The sequence below is a fragment of the Rhipicephalus microplus genome, chromosome X (assembly GCF_043290135.1).
Source record: "Rhipicephalus microplus isolate Deutch F79 chromosome X, USDA_Rmic, whole genome shotgun sequence".
NCBI classification, from domain to species: domain Eukaryota; kingdom Metazoa; phylum Arthropoda; class Arachnida; order Ixodida; family Ixodidae; genus Rhipicephalus; species Rhipicephalus microplus.
Window position 1 is genome coordinate 263678416 of NC_134710.1, and position 26698 is coordinate 263705113.

The 26698-nt window shown below is 40.6% G+C and overlaps 1 protein-coding gene across 2 annotated transcripts; it reads right to left on the minus strand.

The window, feature by feature from the left end:
- Nucleotides 1–1090: 1090 nt before the first annotated feature.
- On the minus strand, nucleotides 1091–26698 carry MKP-4 (dual specificity protein phosphatase MPK-4). 2 transcript variants are annotated; one of them, XR_012887301.1, is made up of 8 exons: nucleotides 26167–26698; nucleotides 25960–26073; nucleotides 23686–23807; nucleotides 22259–22352; nucleotides 15938–16103; nucleotides 11855–11903; nucleotides 6378–11284; nucleotides 1091–6319 (listed from the first exon to the last, which is right to left on the minus strand). XR_012887301.1 is itself a non-coding variant. In XM_037414089.2 (7 exons), the coding sequence occupies exons 1-7, from the start codon at nucleotides 26499–26501 to the stop codon at nucleotides 10878–10880; spliced, it is 1287 nt and encodes a 428-aa protein (XP_037269986.2). In that variant the 5' UTR covers nucleotides 26502–26698; the 3' UTR covers nucleotides 1091–10877. The 2 variants fall into 2 exon arrangements, 1 of the variants encoding a protein (XP_037269986.2); XM_037414089.2 differs by having other exon boundaries at nucleotides 1091–11284.

The following is a 26698-nucleotide window of genomic DNA, read 5'->3' on the forward strand; positions in this document are numbered from 1 at the left end:
CACCTGTCCGTTTTGTATATATCAGGACATATAATGTGCGATAGTGCAGGATTCGGATATGTCCTAGTTTGTAACTGCCGCCATTCGACAGACTGTCTTTTTGTTAATTTTGGGTGAGGGGGCGGGAATATGCCCCTCTGTAATCTATAATGTTTTGTAATTTCATTGTATCTGGTCATTCTGTCTTGCCACTCCCACTCGTCTGCCACGCCGTAGTCACCGGAGGAGGCTGGGGCGGCACTTGAGAGGGTAGCTCGGTCGGTGAGCCCTCGAGCTGCGTCATGTACAGCCCCGTTGTTGCAGTCCCCCGCGATGGCATGAGCAGGTGTCCATATAATATATGTATTTCTGGGGCTTGTTCGACACCCTCCTTTGAGAATACGTAGTGCCTCTGGGGAGATGCGGCCGTTGGCAAAGTTTCTCACTGCCATTTGAGACTCACTGACTATCACGGTTGCGTTTGTCTGAGCTACAGCGAGCGCTATGGCTACCTCTTCCGCTGTCTCGGTACTTGTGGTGCGTATCGTTGCGCATGTCGCACAGCGTTTGTTGCTATCGATTACGGCTGCGGTAAACCCCCGTTTGCGCTTGTATCGAGCAGCGTCTACGAAAACTGCGTCCTTGTCATTACCGAACTTTTTTTGTATGCCATTTTTTTTTACACTGCAACACCTTCAGATAGCCCATGTGTTTTTTTTTATTATAGTCAGATAAAAAGCTAATATCAATCCCGAAAATGCAATATACCTAAAAAATTTTAATGGTCATGAGCTACAGTGGCAGCTACAATTAATGGATCTTTTGCCTTGAATCAGAAAAATGTGTTACATATAGGAATACAATTGACTTTTATTTATGCAGTGCACGGAATATACCTAGTCATTTCAGGTTTACTCAACATGATACACTGCTAGAGAGTTTCATGTCAGTTTTATTTTCTCATGTGTTGACTTTGTACCAAGATCAACTCTACAGGACAGGGAGTATTAGAAAGGTAAAATGCAGCGAATATGTTTTCATCAAAAACAGTTTTCTGTAGGCTTGCAATTCCAAGGTGCAACCCTAGCATCCCAAAGTATGCACATGGTACTGAGAAGAGCACTATTGTTTATTTTGAGTGATTTTTTTGTTGTTAAAAGACAGCAGTTCTGTTCCAAGTATGTAGCATATGGAATACACACTCCACTTTCTTACAAGAGTAAAATGAAAGCACTTTGGGGAACAACATACTTCAATGTTGTGAAATGATGCAGATAACAAAATTTAGATAAATAGATAACACAAATAAAAAAAGTACTGTGGACATTGGAATGCCCTGCCAACACATGTGACATTATACAGTGCATGTGTTCACAAAAATTATTAGCAGTCCAAAGCGTCTAAGCCATAGCTCCCATGTCTACCACAAGACAGCCTCTTATGAACTTGTAGTTACAATATTACTTACACGAGAATCAATATTATTTAACATCCCAAAGTAGCATATGAGCTATAATTTTTGAAATCCAAGTGACATGCACCAAAGTGTAGTACAGAAGAGTTCCCACATTTATACTAATATTTAGCTAAATAATTGAATGCTTTCATCACCTCATGAGTAAACACAACCTCAGCATTTGCATTATGCTTCCTCAGTATAAATCTAGCTGGATGTGTGGCTCTAGGGTGTCATCTCTTTCTCTATTTATTCCAGTTGTTCAGATGGCTCATAATTTGTTTGATCAGACATTCTTCTTTCAGTACCACTGTCACCAACTCCTTTAATTTTTAATTTCAAATAATTTGTACATTCACGGTGACATACTGGAAAAGCTGTCACTAAAGCGGACTCTTCTCACTTTCTGATCCAGCAATTCAAGCAGGAATAGTCATGCTTTGTAAAGAATGTCCCCCCCCCCCAAAAAAAAAACAAAAAAACAAGAGAAATGAGAGAGCCAGTAAATCTAAGTGAATGATGATGTGCCAACTTGGACTTGATACTGTAGCCCACTGATTCTCCCTAAATTTGTCAAATACCCATACTTATTGGAGTGAGCTGGGATTAGGATTTTGTGCCTTGTCTCCAGAGCCTTCTCCTTAAAGTATTTTACATAATAAGCATGTTAGCAGACTGTATATAGCTTGAAGCCAGCAATTCTTCAAACACAAATGCTTGTGACGCCGGAGGCTTGAAGCACATTTTAAGGTATACTAAATTCATAAAAAATTTCTGTGTGCATGAAAACTCATCTGAAAACATTCTTTCCCCAATTTTTCCTGGTCAGAAAAGCAGTCACATTATCTTACTGCCTCAAAAATCATATTTCAGCCGGAAAGAACAATCTTTTTCCTTTTTACCAAAAGATAAAATAAAACTGACAACATAACACTATGTACGAGCTTGCAGAATATACTAGTAGATGAAAGGTACACCAAAAATTATTTACTTATTAACCTGAATGAGAGAACACTTTACAGAATGGGCGACTTTAGCTTTATGCAGCCAAAATGCACCCATGTAGCGTCAACAAAAAGCGTTGAAGTGTAAATTTAAAAGAATAAGTATGTGTAAGTCATTGTACTTTCTGCATTTTATTTATCGCATGACAAAAAAAGACTAATGAGAATATAGCTGAAAGTGTTATGAAAGTGGTGAATAATTTTAAAGGAATACTGACATGATACTTTCGACTCTTTTTCTCCTTTCTTTTTTAGTTGAATGATGGTATACCGCCTCAGAACCATAGAGAGATACTGCTAAGCATCAGAGTGCCCACCATAACTTAATAGCTCGCTTAAAGCGAGTTTTAGTTTCCTTTCTGGAAGTTGTACTCTATTGTGATATCATGGCCAAAAAGGTCATTGTTAGAAAGAGCGAATTGTGGCATTTTGGTGCTTGCTCACTTGCTTGCTCCATCATTCTATTTTGCTATTCATTGGTAAGACTGATTCAGCAGTGTAGCAGACAGAGCAAGCCAGAGCACATGTGAAATTTTGCAAAGAGTGCTGCTCCCGCACATTAACCTCCTGGGTCACGATGTCACAGTATAGTACAACATCCATAAAGAAAAGCTGGTACCAGCTCTAGAAAACCTGTTAGATTAAATTATTCTCGGCACTCCAAGGCTCAGCAGCATTTTTTCTACAATTCAAGGGTCCCCGAGCTTCACCTTATACTGAAGATGAACAGTAAAAAAAAAAAAAAAAAAAAAAAAAAAAAAAAAAAAAAAAAAAAAAGCGCCAGTATTTTCAAAATACTTCAACAATTTTTATGTCATTATGCAGGGCTATGTTTACATAATTGCTATAGTCAGATGTGGTTTTGAGGCAATACACTGTTTCTGAGCACATTGAAGCCGCAAGAAGCAAGTATTTACCACCCCTCCTCCCCTTTTTTGTAATGTTACAGAGCATCTCCTGTCCACAAAACTTAAAAGACGGTTTTGGCCTTAGTTGAGTGGTTACATGTTTGTTTGTACAAGTGCTATCTGACCAGGTATACAATATTCCTCAAAGAAGAAATCATGAAAAAACAAGTACACAAGAATGACACATAATTGACAAAAAAAGTGAAAACACTGGTAACAGGTATACAAAATACAAGGGAGTGTTGATAAGTTGTGAGCCTTACTGTAACCCTTTTATCTAATGAACATCCTCAAAAATGAATTCGAATATATATTAGTATCATGAATAACTACGGGGCAAGCTTCAATGAGAACTAAGAGATAAGTTTTGTCCTTTGAACAATTTTTTTCTCTTTCAACTTTTCCGAACAGAAATGAAGCCATGTCATCCATCCCTTGTAATCCCCAAGAGTGTCGTACAGTGATCAACTTTTTTACGCATGAGGGAAACATGCAATGTAGATTTCAGCGATGGTCACCAAGAGTAGAGAATACCTTTTCGTGTGCTATAGTTAAAATATTGGCACCTATATTATGAACAGGCAACAACAGCATGAATGACGAAGTATGTCCTGTCATACCTAGGGATGTGACCTGGGAACATATGGACATGGTTTATGAAATAATTTTCGAAAACAGAGGGCCATCTGCTCAGCAGAGTAGAAGCTCTTAATTTGTAGCAACAATGGGCTGTTTACAATAATGGGCTTGGGCTGTTTACTCCCTCATTTAGTTGATATCATGGTTACAATTAAGTGGTCCCCAAATGCTTCACTGCTGACTAGTAACACATGAATGCAAGAGAACTCTGACCAATCTCTATCATTCTAAAGATAATAAATGTGATTAAAGTTGTGAAAACTGATGATGACTCACAAATGGGTATCTTTATAGGTTCCGAGACTATGAAGCAGTAGGAAAAATAGGTACATTTGGATTCCCTTAAGCCAAAGTTCTCAGAGCTAATATCAACAAGCAAGTACATGGCATTAGTGTTTTGGGACAAGATATAATCATCCTCCTAGACCATCCGGAAACTGGTACAACATTCAAAGCAGTTCATTCACCAATGTAGGAGAAAAATACATATAGGCTTTCACAAGCCTAACAGAACATTGTGAATTAGGTTGATGGTCATGTATAAAGATACAGTGGTGCACAGGGCACCATCATGACATAAAATCCTGCCAACCTCGAGGTTGACATGGTATAGCATCCAACTCACTTAGCAGACTTAGCATACAGCAGTTATCATCTTAGAGCCACTTTGAAAGGCACACATTTTTACATTTTTCGACCTGTAGACATATGACAGCCGCTGCAGATAAATGACTCCATGCTCAACCCCAAGTGCTTCTTCTGGAAGGCCTATCAATGCTGAAGATTAACTGCTCGAAATGCACTGATCTTCAGGTAGACTATACTGGATATGCGGAGAATTCCGATTACCTTGTGAATAAGTCTCAAGACTTATCAGCATGCCCCTGTATGTGTTGAGCAGCCCTAAAATTGTCAAATTCGTCTCTATACAGCAACCACAATAGGAAGGTGACATGCAGTGTGCCAGCTCAACAGTAACTTCATAGAGATATCTTTCGCAATGACCTTTTTCACGAAATAGTACAGGTTATATCTACCAATGCATTAGCCTTTCCAGTGCATGTAATTATATATCAGTCATCTCAATTTAAATGAAAACACATTGTTTACTTCTGTGGAAAAGATAAGTTTCTTGTAAATAAAATAAAAACCTTGCAGTGCAAATGCAGAAACATTATCTTCTTTTTTCATGCAGCACATCACATGAAGTATTTCAGTAAGCAAAGCTAGTGCCAGGACAGCATTTCTGAGTAGCACTAGAGGCAGATGTTATTTTGCTACATACAAGTTATGCACCTTTATTAATAACATGTGATGTGCCTAAGTTGAATTAGAGCATGAATATCATTTTAGTACTAAAACTTGGAGCTCCTATACAAAATAATTGGCACTTATTACAAGTAAATATGAATGTACATGCTAGAATCAACTAAGTAGCATATAAATATTTGTGAACACATGACTTTGAATGTAGAAATAAATACACATATATATTTATAAAATGTTTAGAAAATGGATGGAAGAGGCAATAGGGCGAATGCATTCTTTTTTATCCTTCAAAAATTGGAAGGCTGTCTACTGTGAAACCTAAAAACCAGAGCATCCAGCATCCATATAAATAACATGCAGAAAAACAAGTAGCATCCGCATGAGTAACACGCAAAACGCCGTCACAGTTTTGTATGAATACAACAACAAACGAACAGCAGATGCTATCTAGAAAGATGAATTGACTGTAGGCCAAAGAAATAACGAGAACAAACTGTAAATATTTCATGGTAAGCAAAAGGGTGGCTGCATGGGTTTATACAGTATGTACAAAAACTCTGTAATGCTACACACCACACAATGTGAACACTGTGAGCATTATTTGAAAGAACACGGCTTGTAATCAGTAGGCAGCACAAAACTGAAGGGTCTGTTATTTAGCATGGCCCTGTTATTATGTAAAACAAATGATCCAGTGAGTGCTTCCTGCATATGGCAACACAGCCAAGTGTTACTTTAAACACAGGTTAAAATAATAGCTAATAATTTTATATGTGATGCACAATAGAGAACAGAATTATATACAGTATAGACTCACTAAATGACCTGGATGGTGGAGATTTCACTCATTTGAAAGGAAGTATGTTGAAATCAAATAATGTTACAAAAGACTTCCAGTTCAATGGTTCTGTTTATATATCCATACTTAAATGTAATCCACAGATAGGTTTAGAGAAATTATTTACTGATATCGAAGGCAGCCTGTCATTTTTGACTGCTGTAAAATTAACAGCATTGGCCGCTACACAGGCCTCCATCATTCCAAGACTTCACTGCCACAATTTCTAGGTTCTAAAGAGCTGTTAGCCTCGGCTAACAGCTCTTTAGAACCTAGATGTTGACCTAGGCTTGAGCAGTTATCACTAACAAAGCTACTACAATCTCTTTCTTGCCTTTTTCCTTTATCCTTTATTCTGCTGTTAACAATATGTGGATGTGAGCAACAATGTTTGTATGAGCAGAGCAACATTAGGAGCTGAAAGTTATTGAATTTGGAATGTCCACTACGTACATTTAGAGGTGTACCAAGTTCTTGTATGGTCTCAGAATTAAATTACATCTGATGTATGCATTAACAGAATTCATCATAAATGAAGCCCAATACTTTGTGGTTGTTCAGTTAGAAATTTCTTTTTCCTCCCTTAAAAAAAATTTACTCTTTTGAAACTTTCGGCTTATCTTGCTGACAAACTATACTATGCAACAATATAAAGCCATATTTTTACTTTGACGGCTACATTGTGAAAATTAAGCCGAAGTATATATATATATATATATAAAACAAAAATTATAATGCAAAGACATTCTACTCTGATTTTATTCCAATTTGCCTGGTGTCAAATTTAAGCCGCCAATGACACAAGCATGGGCAGGAACCAGCAACATAAACTGAACAATGGAGGCCGAAATATTGTAGGCCTGTGTGCTCAGATCTGGGTGCACGTTAAAGAACCCGAGCTGGTCAAAATTTCCGGAGCCCTCCACTACGGCGTCTCTCATAATCATGTGGTGGTTTTGGGATGTTAAACCCCACATATCAATCAACATTAACTGAACAGCTTAACAAAATGCTTTTCTTGGCTGCCCTTTTATACGTTGGTTTAAAACAAGTTGCAGTGACTGCTCGGGCACTCTTTCCTCATTTACCTAGAACAACATGGGTAAAAGAGCAGGCAGAAAAAAAAAGGTTGCTCCTGTGTCTCTGATTGGTATACTTTCTCTAGCTTATCTTGTGGTGGGTTGCAAAAGAGCGATGCATAGAATGTATCTTCAGCAAAAGAAAATTTGGCAGTGGGACATTACGCACATGTCAAAAAGGTATGAGAACAGGATACTACCATGCAAAATATATCTCATATGCAAAGAAGCCCTCTTTTCTGGCAGCTGCGAGTAGCAAATGCCAGAATGACTGGTGGGCAGCCGTGTTATATTCTTTACTGAACAGGGCCACACTCCAACTGTCCTGAAATAGTTTCAGCTATAATAGGCACACTAATGCATAGTTTAGTGTGCACACATCACCATGCCAATGAATGTTTATGGTTCTACAATGTGGCACAGTAGACAGGTGATGCTAGTGTGATTTGAAAATTTAACCTATAGCTGAGGGCTAGATGTGACAAAAAATAAGTTATCCTGCTATGTTATATCTAATGGTGCAGTTATGCAATCTGTACATGTAATTTTGAGATGTGGTATTTTCCCAATTTCAGTTGGATAGCAATATAGACGACTGCAGTGGGCATGGGAAAAAAGATTTTGACCAATCACAGAGCTCTAATAGAAGATTGAAATGGTATATTACAATAGATTTAGCATGCCATTGCGACCCAGTGGCCTTACCACTTGAATGTGGTCTGCAGTTTGACTTGTAAACGAAAGAAATTAAGTTAGCTGCTGCTTTATAAACAGCACCTGTTTGATCCAAGGTTCACGCCTGATGACCATACTACTCAATATAATGCATGCTTATGCCTTTGATCTGACAGATATTCACATTCTGGGAAATTTACTTCTATGTAGAAGGTAATTGAGTTCCTCACTATATACAAGACACTTCACGTTACTGTTCTAACTTCGCAACAGCTTAATCAGAGTGCACTTAGTAATAGTGTTTTTTTTTTTTTCCTTAGCTCTGCATACTAGAGATACATTGTTTTGTGAAATAATTACTCAGCAAAAGAAAAATAATGTGAGAATTAAGCAACATATAAAAGTGAAAGAATGCAACACAGCAATCATCAAAAGTATTTGATTTGCTTCATAGGCAAAATGTCATCCCCAAATTTTTATAAGTGAAAAGACATTTTTATTTAACACCTCCTTCGTGATTCACAGCTGCACTTTGAATAAGCCTTTCTTTATACACTACTATTTTTTTTTTCAATGGCACTATACAGTGCAGCTGAAAAATGCTGTATGACAAAGAAGTAGCCATAACTCAAATTTTAGTTCTAAAATGTCCACATTTCACTTTGATCCAAGCTAGCAGACTCTTCTGAAAATTTTTCAAAATAACCAAGAGGAATTTTGGAGGAAATTTGTTCCATGTCTGCCACACAGCATGTTTAAGAGGTTTGATGGATTTCTGATTCACTGCATGCCATTGATGTACTATCCAGAAACCATTTGAGAACGCAATAAGCTTGAACATGCCACAATCTAACAGTTTTGTGATCTCTAGTATCCAATTTGCACTGAGTAATGATTAGGGAGAACAACTCTTCAGAGACATTTAAATATGATGGGAGAGCTGAAGAAGCAAAAAAAGCCATTTTCATACCCAAGAACAATGAGCACCATTTGAATAATGTCTCTGCTGAAAGTTATAAACAATATACTAAAATAAAATTGAAAGTGTGCCCCAGTCTTTTTCAGTCACCCTGTACACTCGTAACAAATAGTAAACAAAGAAATCAGAGGATGCAAAGTCTCATTATTGGCAGATTTAGCCCTCATGTTGCGCCAGTGCATTACTGCCATGCAGAACAACTGAGCATAAAGGGGCCTTGCAACACTTTTTCATGTAATGAACGAATGGCTTCACTAAAAAAGCTTATCGCCTCACGAATCTATTGCAACAAAATTTTTAGAATCCGTCAAGTACAAGCGAAGTCACAGGGATTTGCTGCGTGCTCTAAGCACTTTATCTCTCCTCTTGTACCAGTGAGCATGCTGAGAGCTATGCAGGGAGGGCGATGATAAGGGGGCTAAAAAAGATTCGCCCTATTGTCAGTGTGTGTCACGACCTTGCGCACATTCTCTTCCTCTATATTTTTTTAAATAAAATGCTGTTTACGCTTGGTGTGATCACGAATGGGGCCCATGGTGGCACCTTGCGACAGTCTTAGTAACTATGGAGGTCACAATGCTGAAATCAGCCAGTGACCCTGATTGCGAGTATGCGGAGCAGGGATATGAGCATGTGGCATTATTTGTGGAAAAAAGAGAGAGCGATTTCAAGGTGAATTTGAGAGCTATGTATTTGTCAACTTCCGGCCGTGTGCTATGTAATAATGTTTGGCAGGAATGTTCTCAGGAGCCTCGGCTACCAATTGGCATTGTTTTCTGACCAAGCTGAAAAAGTGTTGCAGGGCCCCTTCAATTCTAGTCTATGTGTTTTCCCAGTGGTATTAGCGAGTGATCAACACAATATCAGATCCCTGTATTCTTTGCAGTTCTGAAAAGTCTTACATTGCAGCACATTGCTTTCCTATGAACTGCAAAATGTACGATTGTGCTTGGGCACTGTGCCGTGCACTCATTTTTAGTAGCTCATATTGAGCACTATAGCACCACTGGTGCCATTACATTTCATATCACAAAGAGAGTGAAGGAGTCAAATCACTGTAGTATAACGCAGTCAGCTCTTATGGTGCCATAGTCTTGTACACCCGCTGACAGTTATGGAGAACTGTGGGGTGTACTCCATTGTTCACAGGCATCGTAGCTGTTCACAGAGTAAGGTTATGGCACTGTCACCACAAAAGACTGGATCTGAGGGGCTAAATTTAGATTTAAAGTGGGAGATATTGCATTAGCACACAATAAAAACATGAACGAACATGCTTAAAAAAGAAGCAGAGATACATTTGTTTTCTGTGTCATTCAACCTCATTCTTGAGCACGTCTTGGCTCTAACCGGGCAGCTGTAAACTTCTGTTCATTGGTAGACTTAAAACACAAGAACGTTCATAAACAACTTTTAGAACTATACATTCATTGCATCGCATGCAAGCCAGTAAGCCACTCCACCACCATTGCGTCCCTCAAAACTGTCCTCTGCCTGGCAGTCACTTCACCACAGGTGGAAGAATGTCATGAAACATTTGTCATAAAACTGCCAGAAAATATATACATAAAAACTGTCATCACAGAATTGATTTCTGTCCTTTTCAAGACAGGCTGAAGCTGAACTTAACATATGAACTGGGACTAGAGTCAACAATGACGAGAAAATGATGGCATAAGAACTATGACCTCCTCTATTTTTATGAGAGATGCAAAGCTTACTTATCACCAAAAATGAACAAGAAAAGGATGCTCTTAGATGCATGGTTTCTGTTGACCAATCAGCTAGCCAGCCATAACCATTCACCATGGACCAACGCAACAGCAATTAATGCATTTTTTTCATTGCAAGAAATTGTACTTTCAAGGCAAAAACCACTAAGCTCCATGAGCACTAACCATAAAGCTCAATGTAGTAGAACAAAAAAGTGTAAAAGAAAAACTGTTCACAACAATGCCCATAGGCTCTCTTCCCTGTGCCAATCTTTGCTGTCTTATTATCAACAAGTGAATAAGCTGGGATGTTTTAGTTCTTTTAGCAAGCTCCCCTCCTCAACCATCTTGTTGCTCCTCATTCAACTCCTGCAAATTAGCAGCCAAAGCAAAATCAAAGCTACACACTTCATGCTGTACATCTTTCAGTTGACTGCAGGCACTGACTTGCTCACTGTTGTCACTTTCCGGTTGCTCCTCCAACTGACAACAGGCAGATATGAGCTCCACCTTATCGCTGTCAGGGTCATCCAACAGGTTTTTATAGCTGCACGGGGAGTTATTCTCTCTGTCATCGGGCTCTTCCTCAAGGCGGCTGTAAGCAGGCCCGCACTCTTTTGTGGCTGGTCTGTTTCTATTCCGCAGGTAGGCTTTGATAGGCTCTGATCCACCAACAGCCCTGTCCACTTTGCTGGGTGTTATGTGAAAACCTGGCTGCGCACATGCTCCACATTCACAATACAGCCCTGTGATGGCAAGAACACAGCATGAAACAGTTCAGACCACAGCTGGGAGACACAATGGGCATGTCTCTTCATAATTAACTGAATTGAAAACTTTTAATGTATCTTTTCCTGAGGACTTTCCCTAAACATGTGCGAATTTGTTAAACTACCAGGCTGTAAGTCACTTATTCTCTGGCAATACCAACTGTTCATACAACAAAAATCAAAATAAAGTGCATTAAATTTTGGCTTAGAGCAAAAACCATAGGACTTGCATCATGCACTCATTCACATAACAAGGTGAATAGGGCTTCGATTCAGCCAGCCAATTACATGGTCACAAAAGTATACTTTATATGTATGTCATCTTTGGCAATCAACAAGGCTTTGATGGAGGCTAGTTGGTATATGTTTTTTTTTTTTGCTGTACTATACTGTTACACCGGCACAACATGTGTGTTTAGTCTGTCAGTTTTGTTCTGGTGTAACAGTATAGTGCAGCAAAAGAATGTTGGTGGTGTTTAATGAGGTCTAAAATACCCATTGAAGAAATGAGCTATAATAAAAAAATGTGTCATTGCAAGCACTCACCTGACCAATTGTAGTTTCCTAGTTTGCCATGACAATTTGGACAGGTTACCTGTATTGTGGACAGAAAAGCATCGGCACAAAATAAGTAAGGTCAGCACATCTGTATATGCACTAAGTCAGTGAGCACATCGTAACTAGACCCGTCGATACCAATGTGTGAACTGGTAAATCCCGAGCACATGCCCTCGTCCCTTTTCCGGGTGGTTATTACAGTTTGCCACAATGGCAGCACACGCAACATGGCCAATCTAGGTCACTGTAAATATAATTGTGGAAAGCCAGTGGTCACTGTCTTGTTTTAAAGGCACGCACTTAAACAACACAGCATCAAATGGGGCAGAACAAGTTTCATGTGAAACATTCTAGCTTTCCTGTCTTTCTATATAGTTCCCATTGATAACTATTGTGACATGATTGTCACTCCTTTGTTTTGGTTGTCCACTAGTTTCATTTTTGCTCTTTTGTATCACGTGTTTCCAGTACTTGATGCCCTCCGAATATCATCTGAATTAACTGGGTGTGGCCATATACATGAGAGTTTGAGAGTTATATATGAGAGTCATATATATGAGAGTTTTATGTCAATAAATAATGCATACATTCGTGAGACTTGAGTAGTTCAAATTATATCATTGTACTAATTAATAGAATTCAAATTTAAAAAGCTCTACTTATATCTTAGCAGTGTAAATTGTGAAAGATGGCACAAATTCATGCGATCAAAAAAGGCAAGCTTGGGAAAAAATAAAAGCTTTGATACAAGAAAGACAGTGGTATGAGTGCTTAAAGCTGGTTTTCTGTTCTGAAAGGCATGCAAATAGCATACTATTACTTGGCCATTTAGACATGCAATACTATGCTTACAGATGTGTCACTAATACATTGTTTACTACTTCACCAAATGTGATGAACATCACGCAAATCGTGATCTCTTGTGTTCTTATTTTATCTGTGAGTATTTCGTGAAATTGCTTAGTGAAAGGACACTCGGCACAGTCCACTGAAAAATTAGCAAGAATATTATTCAGAGGTTGTGTATAAAATGCACCTCTTGTGATGTGATTGAGGAATATTGTGCAAAATGCCGATACTGCGTCATGAGGGCACACACGCAAGCATGTGCGCCTAGTCTCAGCGTAACTGCGTTCTGCCGCAACCGCTTCGAACTCAAATGCGGCCTTGTTGAACGCTATCATGGGCGACCACAAAAGTATGTGCGCAGTCAACGCGCACCGACTAAATCCAATCTTTCTTGCCGTAACAGTGCGAACAAAGATAGCAACGACACAGTTTTTAAGTCACGCTCACGGCCAACGCAGCACGCACAGTTTCAACACGAAACTGTTTGCCGGCAACCGCTGCGCCGAAAATTGTTCATTGTGGAGGAATTTTCATTGTAATAGACTTCGTTACAGCAGGATTTGACTGTATTCTGAGAAAAATTGCTAAATTTTTCGGCTGTGTTATAACAAGTTTCAATTCCTCCTCACGTGCAGGTGATGAAAAAGCGGTGTAATTCGTTGGTTGCGCAGCCTTTGTGAGTGGACCTGCACGTGATGCGCAATATTTTGTAGGCTGTAACACATAGACACAATGTTTCCAAAAGGGCGAATTGCCTCGGGCATTAAAATCACATGAATGCGAAGTGACTCTGCGCCTCGTCGCGATGTGCACATTCCCTTCTTTATTTGCTCAAGCATGACGACATGCAGGCCTGTAAAGCATGGCCTTTGAGATCAGCAACCTGGTGACATATTTATGATGTTTTCGGTTAGCACAGAGTTTCACACAATGATACCTTGAGTGGAATCTGGAATTGCGATCGTGTACCCCCATGAGAATTATGGGAAGTATGCAGGCTTCCGACTGGATTGCATTAGCTAGCAAACTGTCAATAAATCTTTTCCTACAGTTTCAGTTCAGTTTTTTGCGCAGTATGGGTAGTGAGGTGCAATTCAAACCAGCACCGCCTTTGTTACTAAAAGAGGCTCAAGACCACCAAGTCTCTCGATTTGCTGCGATGTTAGAGCTTTAAAGGTTGTATTTGACAGTTTAAGCAGAAAGTCGACCACTGACAGCTGCGCATAAATGTAGCATCCTATGCCAGTGCAGAATATTGCATTGAGTTCACGTTTTTTTACAATCGCTTCTCGCCAAAACCCATTTAAATCAACCACATTATGACGGAGAAGCTAAGTAAACTCACTGTCATGCTCTTTTGACTCGACTTTAAAACAAAAGGAGAGGTGCGTTGAAACAGACCGCTTGAACAGACGCACCTGGCACTGCAGCAGACGAAACGTTAAGTGTTTCTCACTTGATACTGTACTATTGTTTTCATGAATAGATCATGCATACCTCTGTGAGAAAAACAAGCATGTTCATTTTCAAGAATTGTAAAAACTAGTCATTTTATCTTGATGCCAAATCTCGAATGCAATGGAATAGCAATGCATACCCTAGTGGTTAAATTTGTCCAACTTTCATTCCACCTCATGGTCACAGAAACTTTTTGCAATAAATCTTACATACAAAAGAAAGAAGCAAGTTTAATATAATATACTGATTTCATATCACTTTGTCTTACACTCGGCAAACAAACGTGGTGAATCTCAAGAATGTGATCTATCTGAAGCAGATCTGAAGCCTGTACTTCCCTTAATTCCCATGGAGGTACAAGCGTCGTCGGAGGAGCCCGTGTAGACACTAGCGCCAGATTTCCCTCTCGGAATTATTGTATGGAACTCTATGTTGGTTAGACAGGACACATCTCAGGGGCTACGCTATTTCTTGCTTTTCACCTGTTGCTACAAAGGCCCTAGTGCCATCGCCATCGCCGAGATATGGTGCGGTACATGGTCGTTTATTGTTGATGGACAGCATTGTCACTTTGGCTATGTAGCAATAAAAATTTTGACTGATGGTTGGAACGACGTCAAGTAAGGCACTGTCGTAGACAGTTTACTAGTGGGCTTTGGTGACAGCTGCCAACAGTGCAGAGTGCCTCAGTGAATTTTGCTGCTTAATAGCATTTCCATGCGCCACCTTGGATAAGAATATAGAAAGCGTCATCGGTGCAGATGATGACATCGCTGTTTCAGACTGCATCGATGCTAATATTATGGCTAACATTGCCGGTGCCACGAAAGTGAACCCGTGCGGTTATGAAGACGCTAACGTTGCCACTAAACATTTTACTGCACTACAGAGCTTGCGACGGCATTCCCCACCAATCACCGCTGTTGTGGCTGCAGAGGCTGATTTCGCTTACTTTGAAAGCTTTAATGATCGATTAATGAGGATGACTTTACAATGCACAAAGGGTAAGACAAGTGTGCAGACTTTTTCCACGCGAAGTAAAGTGCGGTAACTTGCAAAAGTTTCCACCTTTTTTTAAAGCATACTGCGAGTGAATCGTCATGCTAACGCTTATGATTTCCGAAAGCCATCTCGAGAGTTGCAATGCATTAATGTAAGCCTACAATAAGCATAGTATTTCTTATATCAAACTATTGATATACTGAATTATTTCACTATCACCTTTGAGTTCGGTATATCCACTATCAACTGTAGTAGACTTTCTCAAAAATGAATTGCGAATTTTTTTAGTGGGCTCAATGCTTTGTGCCAAGAGAGTCAGCGTGATCTCAGTAACAACCTGTCATCGGGCAAATACCTCTCATAGGCGAAACTGCTGTTCATATAAAACGAACTTCTGCATTGAGAATGCGTTCTCCATGCTGGCATGTGTCATAGGCACACGAAAGTCTACCCGAGTTAGAATGAAGATCTCGTTGCCACTGTTTTCATTTTTGACATCATTTCAACACATTTTTACTTTGGAATTCCTGCCTGAGATATGTTCTAGTACTGTTCTTGAAATATGTATTAATGCTCATGTTGCATGATTTTAGTTGTTCCAGATTGCCAAGTTTTTGCCTAAACCGAAAAATTATTTAAAAAATTTTGACTTCACTCTGGAATGAAATGATAACGTTTTGGTTACGATTTCGTTCCGGTCAAAAATATCATTTTTATCATATTTTTTTCATTCCATTTCGATACACTTATTCTAAAACCTACCCTTCCTTGGAGTGCCCTTGCTTGATTGAAGAGCCACGCTGTTGGCTCAACAAAGATGCTTGTCTGGCAAAGCCTCTCCTCTGGCTCCTTCCAGCGAGTATCCCACCAGGCAATGCTGCAGCCTGGTGTGTGAGGCACTATCTTTGATGTGAAGCAGAGGGTAAACCTGAAATTGGAACAATCACACGTGCCGAATTACTTCAGCACAGACACAAATACTACGTGGCTGTGGTTGGAAACATCCAAACAAAGTATACCACACTACAAAATAAAATGTCTAAAAAAATGAAACGAATATAGCCATTAAATTGTTCACAGTGAAGATTCCTGCTGTCAACGATCTAACTAGCCCTTCGGGAGTACCACTGACTTTTGGGAAGCACTTGTGAAGAGATGCCTCATCATCCTCACTTAATGCACGCACGCACGCACACACACTCCTTCAGTCTGTACACCATATATTGCTAAATTTATTTGCCCTCCCGTGACAGTCTAAACATTAGAAAAAGAGATAAAATAACGTGCTATTCTTTTATGCATGTATCTGCTCTGTATTATGCTACTTATACTCTTTGATTTCTCATAACAGTGATTGTGATTCCATGTTTCACTTCCTGTATTTAGTAGAAAGAACTTAGTATTTAGTAGAAAATACTAAGTTCGAAGTATTTAGTAGAAAGAACTTAGTGTAGCTGTGCAGTGCTTCCTCTTTGTTCATTATTGTCAGCTCATGCTTTATGTGATACTCGCAACAGACTCAATAATAATAAAAACTAATAGACAATGATGCCAAGGGAAGTATAGGGGTGTTACTAGAAGCAGAGTCCTTCAATGCTGTTCTGGTCACGAAACTCCGCCCGAAGGTTGATATAGGGACAAAATCTGTCGCTAGAGGCGCCACCCGTCGTATGGGGGCCACAAGCCGCCGCCACTGCTGGGCTTGTATGCGCACTGCGGCCGACGTTTCGACGCGATTGCGTGCGAGCTGTTCTTCCTGTTACCTTTTTTTAAACGTCTCTGAATGCATCAATGCCACCAGATAAATAAGTTGAAACGGGATCCAGTGTCGACGACGAATGAGAGCTGTTCACTCTGGAACGCACGCGTAGTTTACTTGGAAGTGCGGGCCCACCTTATAAACAGCAGCGCATTAAAAGTGTTCTCACACCGCGCGATAACGCATTGTGTCAATAATTGTCTCATAGCCCAATTATATGCATACTTACGATGCCTCGAAGCGGTACTTGCGAGCTATAGCTCGCAAGTGTTGAAAGACGATGCTTATGCTCCATGCTCTTGATGCGAGCAGCTACTGCTTGATCTGCTCGACAACATGTTTGTATTTGCGCCCGGCCAAAGGGCGGTTATGTTTATGCGGTAGGTGAGCTTTATATTCTGGTAGGGCCGCTAATAGGGGGAGGAAGGTGAACGAAATGAAACACGACTGGGTAGTACAGGAGCAATCACATTGTTTTATATCCGGCTCGCCTCTCGCGCGCTACTACCCAGGTATTCAAATGAACTGAATGGTTGAGCCAGAAGTTTTATTCCAGACCTTTCAATTGAGTTTATACCCAAATGCGCCGTTGTGTTGGACACACGTTTGTGAGCGCCGATCGCTTTTTTGACGCGGGAACTTTCGATGCCAAGGGCTTTCGCGACCGCTCTAAACGTACCCAACATTTGATTGATCACTTCTTTCCACGCAGTTTACACGGGACACCCGCCGCTTGACGTTTCCTCGTGTTTACTGTTTAGGGCATTATTATTTACCGGCCGACAACCCATGATTTCTCCGGGAACGGAAGTACAGCAGCCTAATCTGGAAGTTCCTTTTGATGCCAGTGCTAGCCGCTTGGCCGCCTCTGCCACTACCGAGGTACCTCATCACACATTTGTTTTTATTTTTTGGGTGGGAGGGGGGGAAGGGCGGTTATGATTTAAGGCATGCAATAAATCTCAAATTTGGTGCTAATGATACGCCGCCTAGTAGTCAGGTGTGTACTTATGAATGGGAGATTAACATATGGTGCATGTAATGGGGAGAAAGCTGGAAAACATTTATTTACACAAAATACACTGAGAACAACACTTTGGAGAAGAAAAGCACTAGAAACTATTGCAGCTGTTCTGAGCAATGTTACACAATCTGTGACTCTACTGTACAATGTGTATTTCGTTTCATTAACAGCTGCACTCTGCCTTAGCTCACTGCCTAAAATAAACTGTATTTGAATATACACTATTCACACTATATGCAGATAAATATGAATAGTACGAAAATATTACAGTGTAATGTATACAAGATATACAACACTATATACAAATGGGAAGGCGTGCTCACATACACAGCCATTGTGCTTAACACTGTGGCTTCCACCCACCACTTGCAGGGCATGAACTGCGCCGCACAGTTGCCCGCGAGGCTTTGTTTTTTTCTCGAGTGAAGAAATGTAATCTACATCTCAAAAAAAAGTGTACAACCTCAGCTGTTGTCCCTAAAAAGTGCAACACACAACCTACACTTGCTGATGCTGTGCGGCTGTCGAGCAAAATAATGCCCTCAACAATCCTCGCGTACACGTCACCGCATGCAATGTTTTGCACCGTGTACGTCTCTACATGTTCTTCAACAATTTTCAGGAGAGCAAGAAGACGGCTGCTAGGTACTTTCAAATAGCCCCTCGATTTTGTTTGTGGCTTTGTCAGGTACGCCGGGAGCACGTCGAAAATTCTTGGAACGGCGTTCGTGCGAAGCCTCGGTCTCTCTTGCTGAAGCGACACGACCACCCCGTTCACGATGTGCTCGTCGGTTCTCACAACGTCGCTAGCATCAAAATGCTTTTCGCACACCCGAACGTTTTTACTTTCGAAGCTGAAACCGCCAGCTTCCAACCGCGGTATAGCTCGCTTCCATTTCTCTCGGAGTTCGGCGCTACTTGGGAAACAGAAGAGCGACGCCTTTGCTTTGTTGCTTCGGTATCCGGAGCTGCAACCTGTCACACAGCACGTCTTAGGCATTGTTCATTCGAATTTTCATGCCGTCCACCTTGAGCACGGTGCACTGGCACATGAAGTTCGCGTTTCGCTGATGCAGAAACCGCGAGCTGCCACCACACAACGCCTTCGGGATGCCGCCGCGGCCAGTGCGTTCCGCCGGGCGCAGCGGGGCGATGGCCCCCCTAGGACGGCTTGCGCCGCGTAGCGGCCGCTCTTGGCACCATATCAAGCTCTCCCATAGAGTGACGGAGAAGTTTCGTGACCAGAACGGTATTAAGGAACTCTGCTAGAAGTAATTGTAATATATATGTGAAGAAAGAAAAGAAGACAAAAAGACAATATGCCACGGGCAGGGACTGAACCTGTGACCTTTGAACACATTTGTTTTCTACGCAAATGAATCACATAATTAATCCCAATGCAAAAAATTGAGAAGAGAGAGCTTAAGCAGAAGGCCAAATCAGGTACCACCCAAAGACATGCAAGATCCAGAAACACTTTTGCAGACATACCCTGAATCAGTTTGAATAAAAATTTGCATTTAAGAGGGTAAGTCAAACTTTAGCAACTAGGTACACAAAATTTTGATTCAGAGCATGGATTCATTTACAAAAATCGGAGAAAAATCAACAAGTTCCTAATAAATAAATATTAAATAAAATATAAAGTAATTGGAAACACAAATTTTACCAGTTTGCAATTTTCTAAAAACTGCATCCATTAGGGCATTTTAATTGGATAAATTTGATATATAGATGTGTAGGTTGGTAAGAATAGCAAAATTCCTCGAAATATTATTTTGCAGGCTACTACTTGAAGCACAAGAATCTCATTTCAAAGACACGAAACTTTCACAGAGGTACAGACTTACACATCACTGCTTGATCTCGCAGTGCCTCAATAAACTCTACGCATTCACTACCGTGTTTATCGCTGCTGATTTGCAGTGACAGGACATAATTACTCAATACAATATTATGCCATACTGAAAAGCTGTATGCAATCACCAATTTCATACAATTTTCAGACCCACATGTTCTGCTGAGTCTTGCACAGAGGCCTTATTCGACAGGTCCTCATCACACCAGAACATGGACTGTGTGCGCTTGCTTGCTCGGTAATCTTGCAATCATGGCCACTCCCATTACCAAACCATTTCGAAATCGGCTTCTTCAGTACAGTCAACAGCTATTTCAGTGCTGCTTGCCTGTTAAGAAACTGAGGTATACGCCTGCATTCCATACTGAGCGGGCAGGAAGTCCGATCTACTGTTGCCTATCCTTGCGCAAGGGTATTTTTTCACGAGCCATAACTGAAAGTGAAACCATATAATGCAATATGTTTTTACTGATTGTGAAAACTGATTTGCAGGAGAATAAGTAGGGAAGGTATAAAAAATATATAATATACTAAGATACTTGCATTCTTCACATGTTAAGGAATATGTGGGCAAAATTTTATCACAATCTGACTATGAGAAGTACCAAACACATGATGTCCAAACTCAAGAAATTGCCCAATATTGTATTATGAGAAAAACACATTTTAAAGGTATAAGTGAAAGCACATCTATGCAGAAAAAATGTTTTTTAAAATGATCTCTCCCATGATGAGAGCTTAGGAATCGGGGCTATTTTGAGCATGTGGCTTTGGTGAACTGCTCATCTGAAATGCAATGGCAAGCAGCCGGCTGACAATTTTCAGGGGACTCTAGACAATGTGCCCTTTTCAGTTTTCAGTTGCCACCTTCCGCTCTTTAAAAGCAATTTTAAACTACTTTGAGCTTAATTACAATCTTCAATGTTTTTTTGTCAGCCGTATACATCGATATTATAGAGAGGGCATTGTGAAGAACTTTCGTCCCCAAATGAAGGTGAACTCCACGCATGTCTAATGCTCACTACAGATCTGGTGTTACCGTCACTACAGCTTTTGCTGTCCTTCCTATAGAGCCACGTCAGTGTTGGACGCGCTAGTGATGGGCCTTGATGGAGGATATGAGCATTTGGATATACTTTGGAAGTGAATTAAGATATTCTAAACGTTTGCTGCGTCCGACCATTCGTGTGGGATGTCCTTGCATACAGAGGAAACCAAAAAAGCTTGTTATAGCCACAAAAAGCTTGTTATAGCCTCGAAATTTGATGGCCCTACCCCTTTAATTTGGACGGCCTGCAATTTTTAAAGGGGTACTGACTCAAAATTTTTTTTTGTTTTCACTTATTGTTTTTTTTTTGCATCAAATAATAGGTCAAGCCCCCGAGAGCATTGGAAATGTACCGGTAAGCGTGAGTGCACCCTGCAAAATTAATTACCAAATGCTTTTAAATGTTAGTTTCAGTTCCCACTGTACCCTGACGTTATGACATGGTATGAGCAGTGCAAGCAGGCTGTAGTACATGCACGCACAAGTTTTTGTGGTGTAACCTGGTCCGCGCATAGCTTGTTCAATCGTCTGCTTCATCTACTGCGTGCAACTTTGGAATGGCATCACATTTAGGACGCAGGTTCTTCGTGAACAATGCGGACTCAGTCAGTAACTGCATGTTGCATGTGTACACGTCCGGAGTGAAGTGCAGCGAACAGAGTAAACTCCACTTGGTTGGCGTCTAGTCTCCACTTCGGCCGCGGTGCACGAAGTCGACCCACGCTTGTCCCACAGCCAGATCACACAGGAATCGTTCGAACTTGAAATTATTGTCCCCAGTTTCACTGGCAAAACACTTCACAGAGCAAAATATTGGCACCATAATGACAAATTTGAAATCAAACAATTCGTTGTTTCTGATAAGCGTATTCCCATGCACGTACACTATTCCAGGTTCTGCTAGCTCGCTTCACAGGTACGCTGGATGACAGCGACCGCACGACACGAGTAGGCGATTGAGAAGGTAATGCGCAAACTGCCATTTTTTATGTTTTGGTGTCTGACGTCATCACAACTTGCCAGATTGCTGCGTGAAGTCAGCAGAATTAGTACTGTAGCCTGATGTTGAGTTAGTGTCGATGTCGGTAGGTGTGCCGCTAGAGAATTGACTTTAATATCAAACAAAAATATTTTATCAGCCTTTGCTGAGCATCACACTTGCTCAGAGCCATCTCTGTAAACAGGAGACTTGTATAGCAGAGTAAACTCATCTCCAAAAAAAGGTGTCACTACCCCTTTATTATAATACAAGGTGGTGAGAGCAGATAGACATGACCACCTCCTCTATGTAAGCAATATCATCTGAGTGTCAAAACACCCACAGTTTACACAAACGGTGCAATGTACTACACAGACACAAAAAAACCTAAAATACTGCCACTATAGGTACTGACCTACATTTCCTGCACCTTAAGCATTCCCCACTGGACCTGTCTTGATCAGTCCAAAAGCTTTTCACTTCGCACGGTACAGCATAAAATGAGCCAGCTGCAACAGGGAAGATCCTCAGTAAGCAAGAAAGACACCATTAATACACAAGAAATAACATGTTTACACATGAATACAAACCTCTTCATTTACAATAAATTGTTTTCCGCAAAAATGTGAACTGTATATGAACTGCTGTGAACCGCATATGCTGTTATATCTTAGGAACATTTAGAGTTTGCAAGCAAAAGTTATTTCATTTACGCATACGCATTTTGTAACACTGACCAGTATGTACCTGCGTGACTGGTATTTTTATTTTATTTTATCCATACACATTTAGTGTCACAGTTTCCATGAATTCAAGGCCAATATTGCAATAATATCTTCGCAATCAAAATGCCTCCAGCAGGCGCGAAGGTACTTCAGTTCAAATTAAAATCAGGCAGTCTCTTTCAATGGGATGGCTCTCCATACCTGTAGCATAGTTCTGCATCACTTGGTACACAGAATAAGACTTTTTATCAATGCCTTTATATATGGAATGGCAGCCTTGTACAGCAAGTGTTAAACCCTGTGACAAATTACTGAATATCAATGTGACCACATAGAAAGACCTGCTAAAGTGAAACAGATACAACCACACACAGCAACACTCCACCACGACCCTACTTATGGTGCTCACCACTCTGGAAGCCGCAGTCAGTGGTTGCCTTCCATTTTGCTCCGATGTATGCTATGAGCATCCACATTAAAATGTTCACGGCCGTCTATTATAGTGCCTAGAATGCTTATAGTGTCACTTTCTAGCTATAAAAAACTCCTGCACAGCAACTGAGGGCAGTATATCAAGCCCTCCCATAGTGTTATGATGGAGTTTCATGAGCAGTTGCGAAGTATTGAAGGACACTGGCATTTCAGAAAAGAAAGACTAACATGACACACTATTAATGGGGAACTTCCTGTAAAAGCAGAGAGCCTAGTACATTAGACGTTGAGGAAACTAACACGAAGGAACTGCCATCCCAGTATCTTCACAAGTGAGGCTTACATAAATAAAGCTTAAATGCTAAGCTACATAACTGTATTATGCAGATAACAGAAAAAATGAATGGAGCACACCACCACTTTTCCTCAGAATCTTTGTGAAAGCTTCTGCATCTGTATATAATGTCTATACAAGCATCCAAATAAAACAGAGGTTTTATAGGAGGATGGAGAAATCGTCGGCAATAGTCAAGCAAGGCATGGCTCAAGCGAATGTTTCTACAAGAGGCTTGCCTTTTCATAACATTGGCTCCAGGTTGAGACAGCCACGGTTTAAAAACCCTTGATAATGCCAAAACAGAGATCATCACAAAAGATTCTTCAACTTAATAAGAATCCAACCTACCTTTCTTAGCCAAATGAGAAAGCCGCTCCAGAACAAAAAGTCTGAACTGCAGATCTGCTTTGTCTACTTTGTATCCCATTTTCTGGAATAGCTTCAGCTGGGCTACAAAGCCTGCATTTGGTCTGCAGAATAAAATTCAAGCAATCCAAGGAATCACACCATCAGTGAGCAGCAGGGCACACATTCATTTAATAGCTATATAATATCAGTGTAGCAAGGGGGGTTTAAACCCTCTTTAAACTTTTTCTTTTTTATCACATCCATTGTATTGGTGGCTCATAAAATGTGCACAAATATTAAAAAACAAGGAAACTGTGATATTTGTTTGCTACCTTTATCGCTTCATTTCAGTATGCAGGAGATGAAAAACATTAATGTAGTAATTATTGAAATAAGGCTTTTTTAATTGGAGGAGATAACTAGTCCAAGCCAATGGGAAAATTCAAGTTCTGCCTACAAAGGTGTATTGAGACAGCTTTCTAAAAATGGGTCACTATTCATTTTTATACGGTGATGACGGATGATATTTGACCAATTTCACAGGCATATTGTGCTTCTGATTTTTTAAGTGAATGTGTGCACAAGACATTATTGAAAAGGGCTGCATGCTTGATAAGCTATGGTACAGTATCTTAAGTGTAAATTGTATATATATTGCCTTACGATTTACACTACAGTATCATTGCAATTTACCAAATTTAAAGATATTTTGGCTGTGCCTGGTTTCCTGATATGCATGGTAGTGTGATGATAAGACAAATGTGGCCAGTAGAGGCCTTGCAAACTAAAATGGCTACGTAACATCAATAAAGGTCACAAGAGTATTGTATATTTATACTTACTTTACAGTAAACTAGCACTGCTAAGTAAACCCACTGTTGTCTTGCAGAAGTAGCCTTTTGTTCAGATGGTCCTTATTTAGCACTGCTGTTTTTAAAACTAAAAATGACAAATACAGCCAAGCTATATAATTGTTGGCAAGAAAATAGTAAATCCTAGAATCCAAGTCTTTTTTTACTCATATTAACACAATATAACTTCAGTTGATTGTCGGAATGCTGCAAATATTATTTGACTTTGGTATAAGACTGAAAAGTGTTGGCACTTCTCGGGCTTGATTGATTTGTGGGGTTTAACGTCCCAAAACCACTATTTGATTATGAGAGACGCCGTAGTGGAGGGCTCCGGAAATTTTGATCACCTGGGGTTCTTTAACGTGCACCCAAATCTGAGCACACAGGCCTACAGCATTCCCGCATCTATCGGAAATGCAGCCGCCACAGCCGGGATTTGATCCCGCGACCTGCGGGTCAGCAGCCGAGTACCTTAACCACTAGACCGGCACTTCTCTGGCTTAGACTGTGCATGTAGCAAAGTGCCTCTTAGAACTGAGGGCGTGTTGCTACATAACTTCAGGTAATTGGCAGCTTACGAGCACATGGCCCCTAGCAGGGATTGAACCTGAACCTTCAAATAATGTGTCCGATGCTCTACCACTGAGCTAGGGTGGCGGTCATCTCTCCATCCGTTTATAAGGTATATATGTGCATTTAAACGTTGGAGCCTGAGTGATCACAGCCTGTAGCCATTAAGGCATGTGGAACACTTTTTGCCTGTTGGCGTCACGTAGCACGTGACCTTATTACGAGCTGGCAGATGATCAATGATTCCTCGCATACTACTTGAAAGCATCAACATCCCCTATGCTTTTCTTGGAATCATTGTCCATTAGCTTTCATTATTCTTAAGTCTAACAATGAAAACGAGGCCTTAAATTTACACTCCTTTCTGACTTTCAAACCCCTGATATAATTGATGCAAAGCATGCACTACATAATTTTTGGACAGTGCACATGTCTCAATAGTTACCATAGTCAGGCACAATTGTACAAACATGTCAGTCCATATCATTAACTCAGAGCTATGTGTAGCCACAACAATAAACTGTTGCCACACTCACCACCGGCTACAATCCGAGACAAACGCAGAAAATTTTCACGCTCTTTCGAAACTTTGAATTAACTACTATTTGCAGAGAAAAGTGTGCTGCTAACAGTGCTGAACCTTATGTTGTTACACATTAGCAGTGTCTAATTGCTTCCACTTCACATTGTGCAACATCAAACACATAATGCGAATTGACCAATAGAAGTAATATTTTGCATTGCGCGTGCAAATAAAACAAAACAAGCATTTTCCTTCCACAGAACGAAAAAAAATACTAAAGAATAACGGGGTAAGGGACACAAAACCGTCCAAATTCCCGTCACATACCCAATGCAAGAGCGCCTTTCCTTCAGTTTGTGCAGCGCTTCAGCATACCCTAAGGCATACTTTCGCATAAGATGAGCGGCAACCAACGTGGCACTCCTGGAGACACCGAAGCGACTGGAAAGAGCAAACAGTACGAAGTCATCTAGTCACCACGAGGTAACGTGTGCGCAGTAAACACGCCAAGAAGTAAACAAGAGGCCAACTCACCAGTGCACTAAGCACGCGCCACTCTGTTGCCCCTTTTCGATGAAATCGCAGGCCTCATGAAAGCGACTCAGCAAGTCCTCTTCGGCCCTGTCTTCGGCGTAGAGGTACAAGCAGACGACATTTCCCTCGAACGTGAGCCGATATGTGTCCACCGTTAGAACGTGAGTGATACCGAAACCTTGGATCAGCTCCTCATCTTCAGCAGCGTCTCGTCCACCGAGGTATAGGCCGTCTTCCACGAGACTGCACAGAGGCATGGATTTTGGATAAGCGGTATTGTCCGCAGATTCTAGTAAACTCTGTCGACCATCACCAGCTCTGGCCTCGGCACTCATGCCTCCGGGAGCGCAAGATGCTCTCGTTATGAAAGTAAAAGCGGTCAGCAAGCGTCCTTGTTTACGTGCAGCAAGTTACCGATGCTGCTCGGCTAAAACATTAAGCGATCATTCCTGTAAAAACGGAGCGCGATTATTAATTCCACTGAATGAAAATGAAATCGCATCCATGCAGCATGTGGAACAAGCAAACAACC

What these genes read in the sequence shown, in the direction of transcription:
- MKP-4 (XM_037414089.2), bottom strand. Translation starts at nt 26,501, where the DNA reads ATGAGTGCCGAGGCCAGAGCTGGTGATGGTCGACAGAGTTTACTAGAA. An exon ending in GGCGCGTGCTTAGTGCACTG is followed by an intron (nt 26,074 to 26,166) that starts GTGAGTTGGCCT and finishes TGCTCTTTCCAG; the next exon opens with TCGCTTCGGTGTCTCCAGGA. An exon ending in CAAGGGCACTCCAAGGAAGG is followed by an intron (nt 11,904 to 15,937) that starts GTAGGTTTTAGA and finishes TCCACAATACAG; the next exon opens with GTAACCTGTCCAAATTGTCA.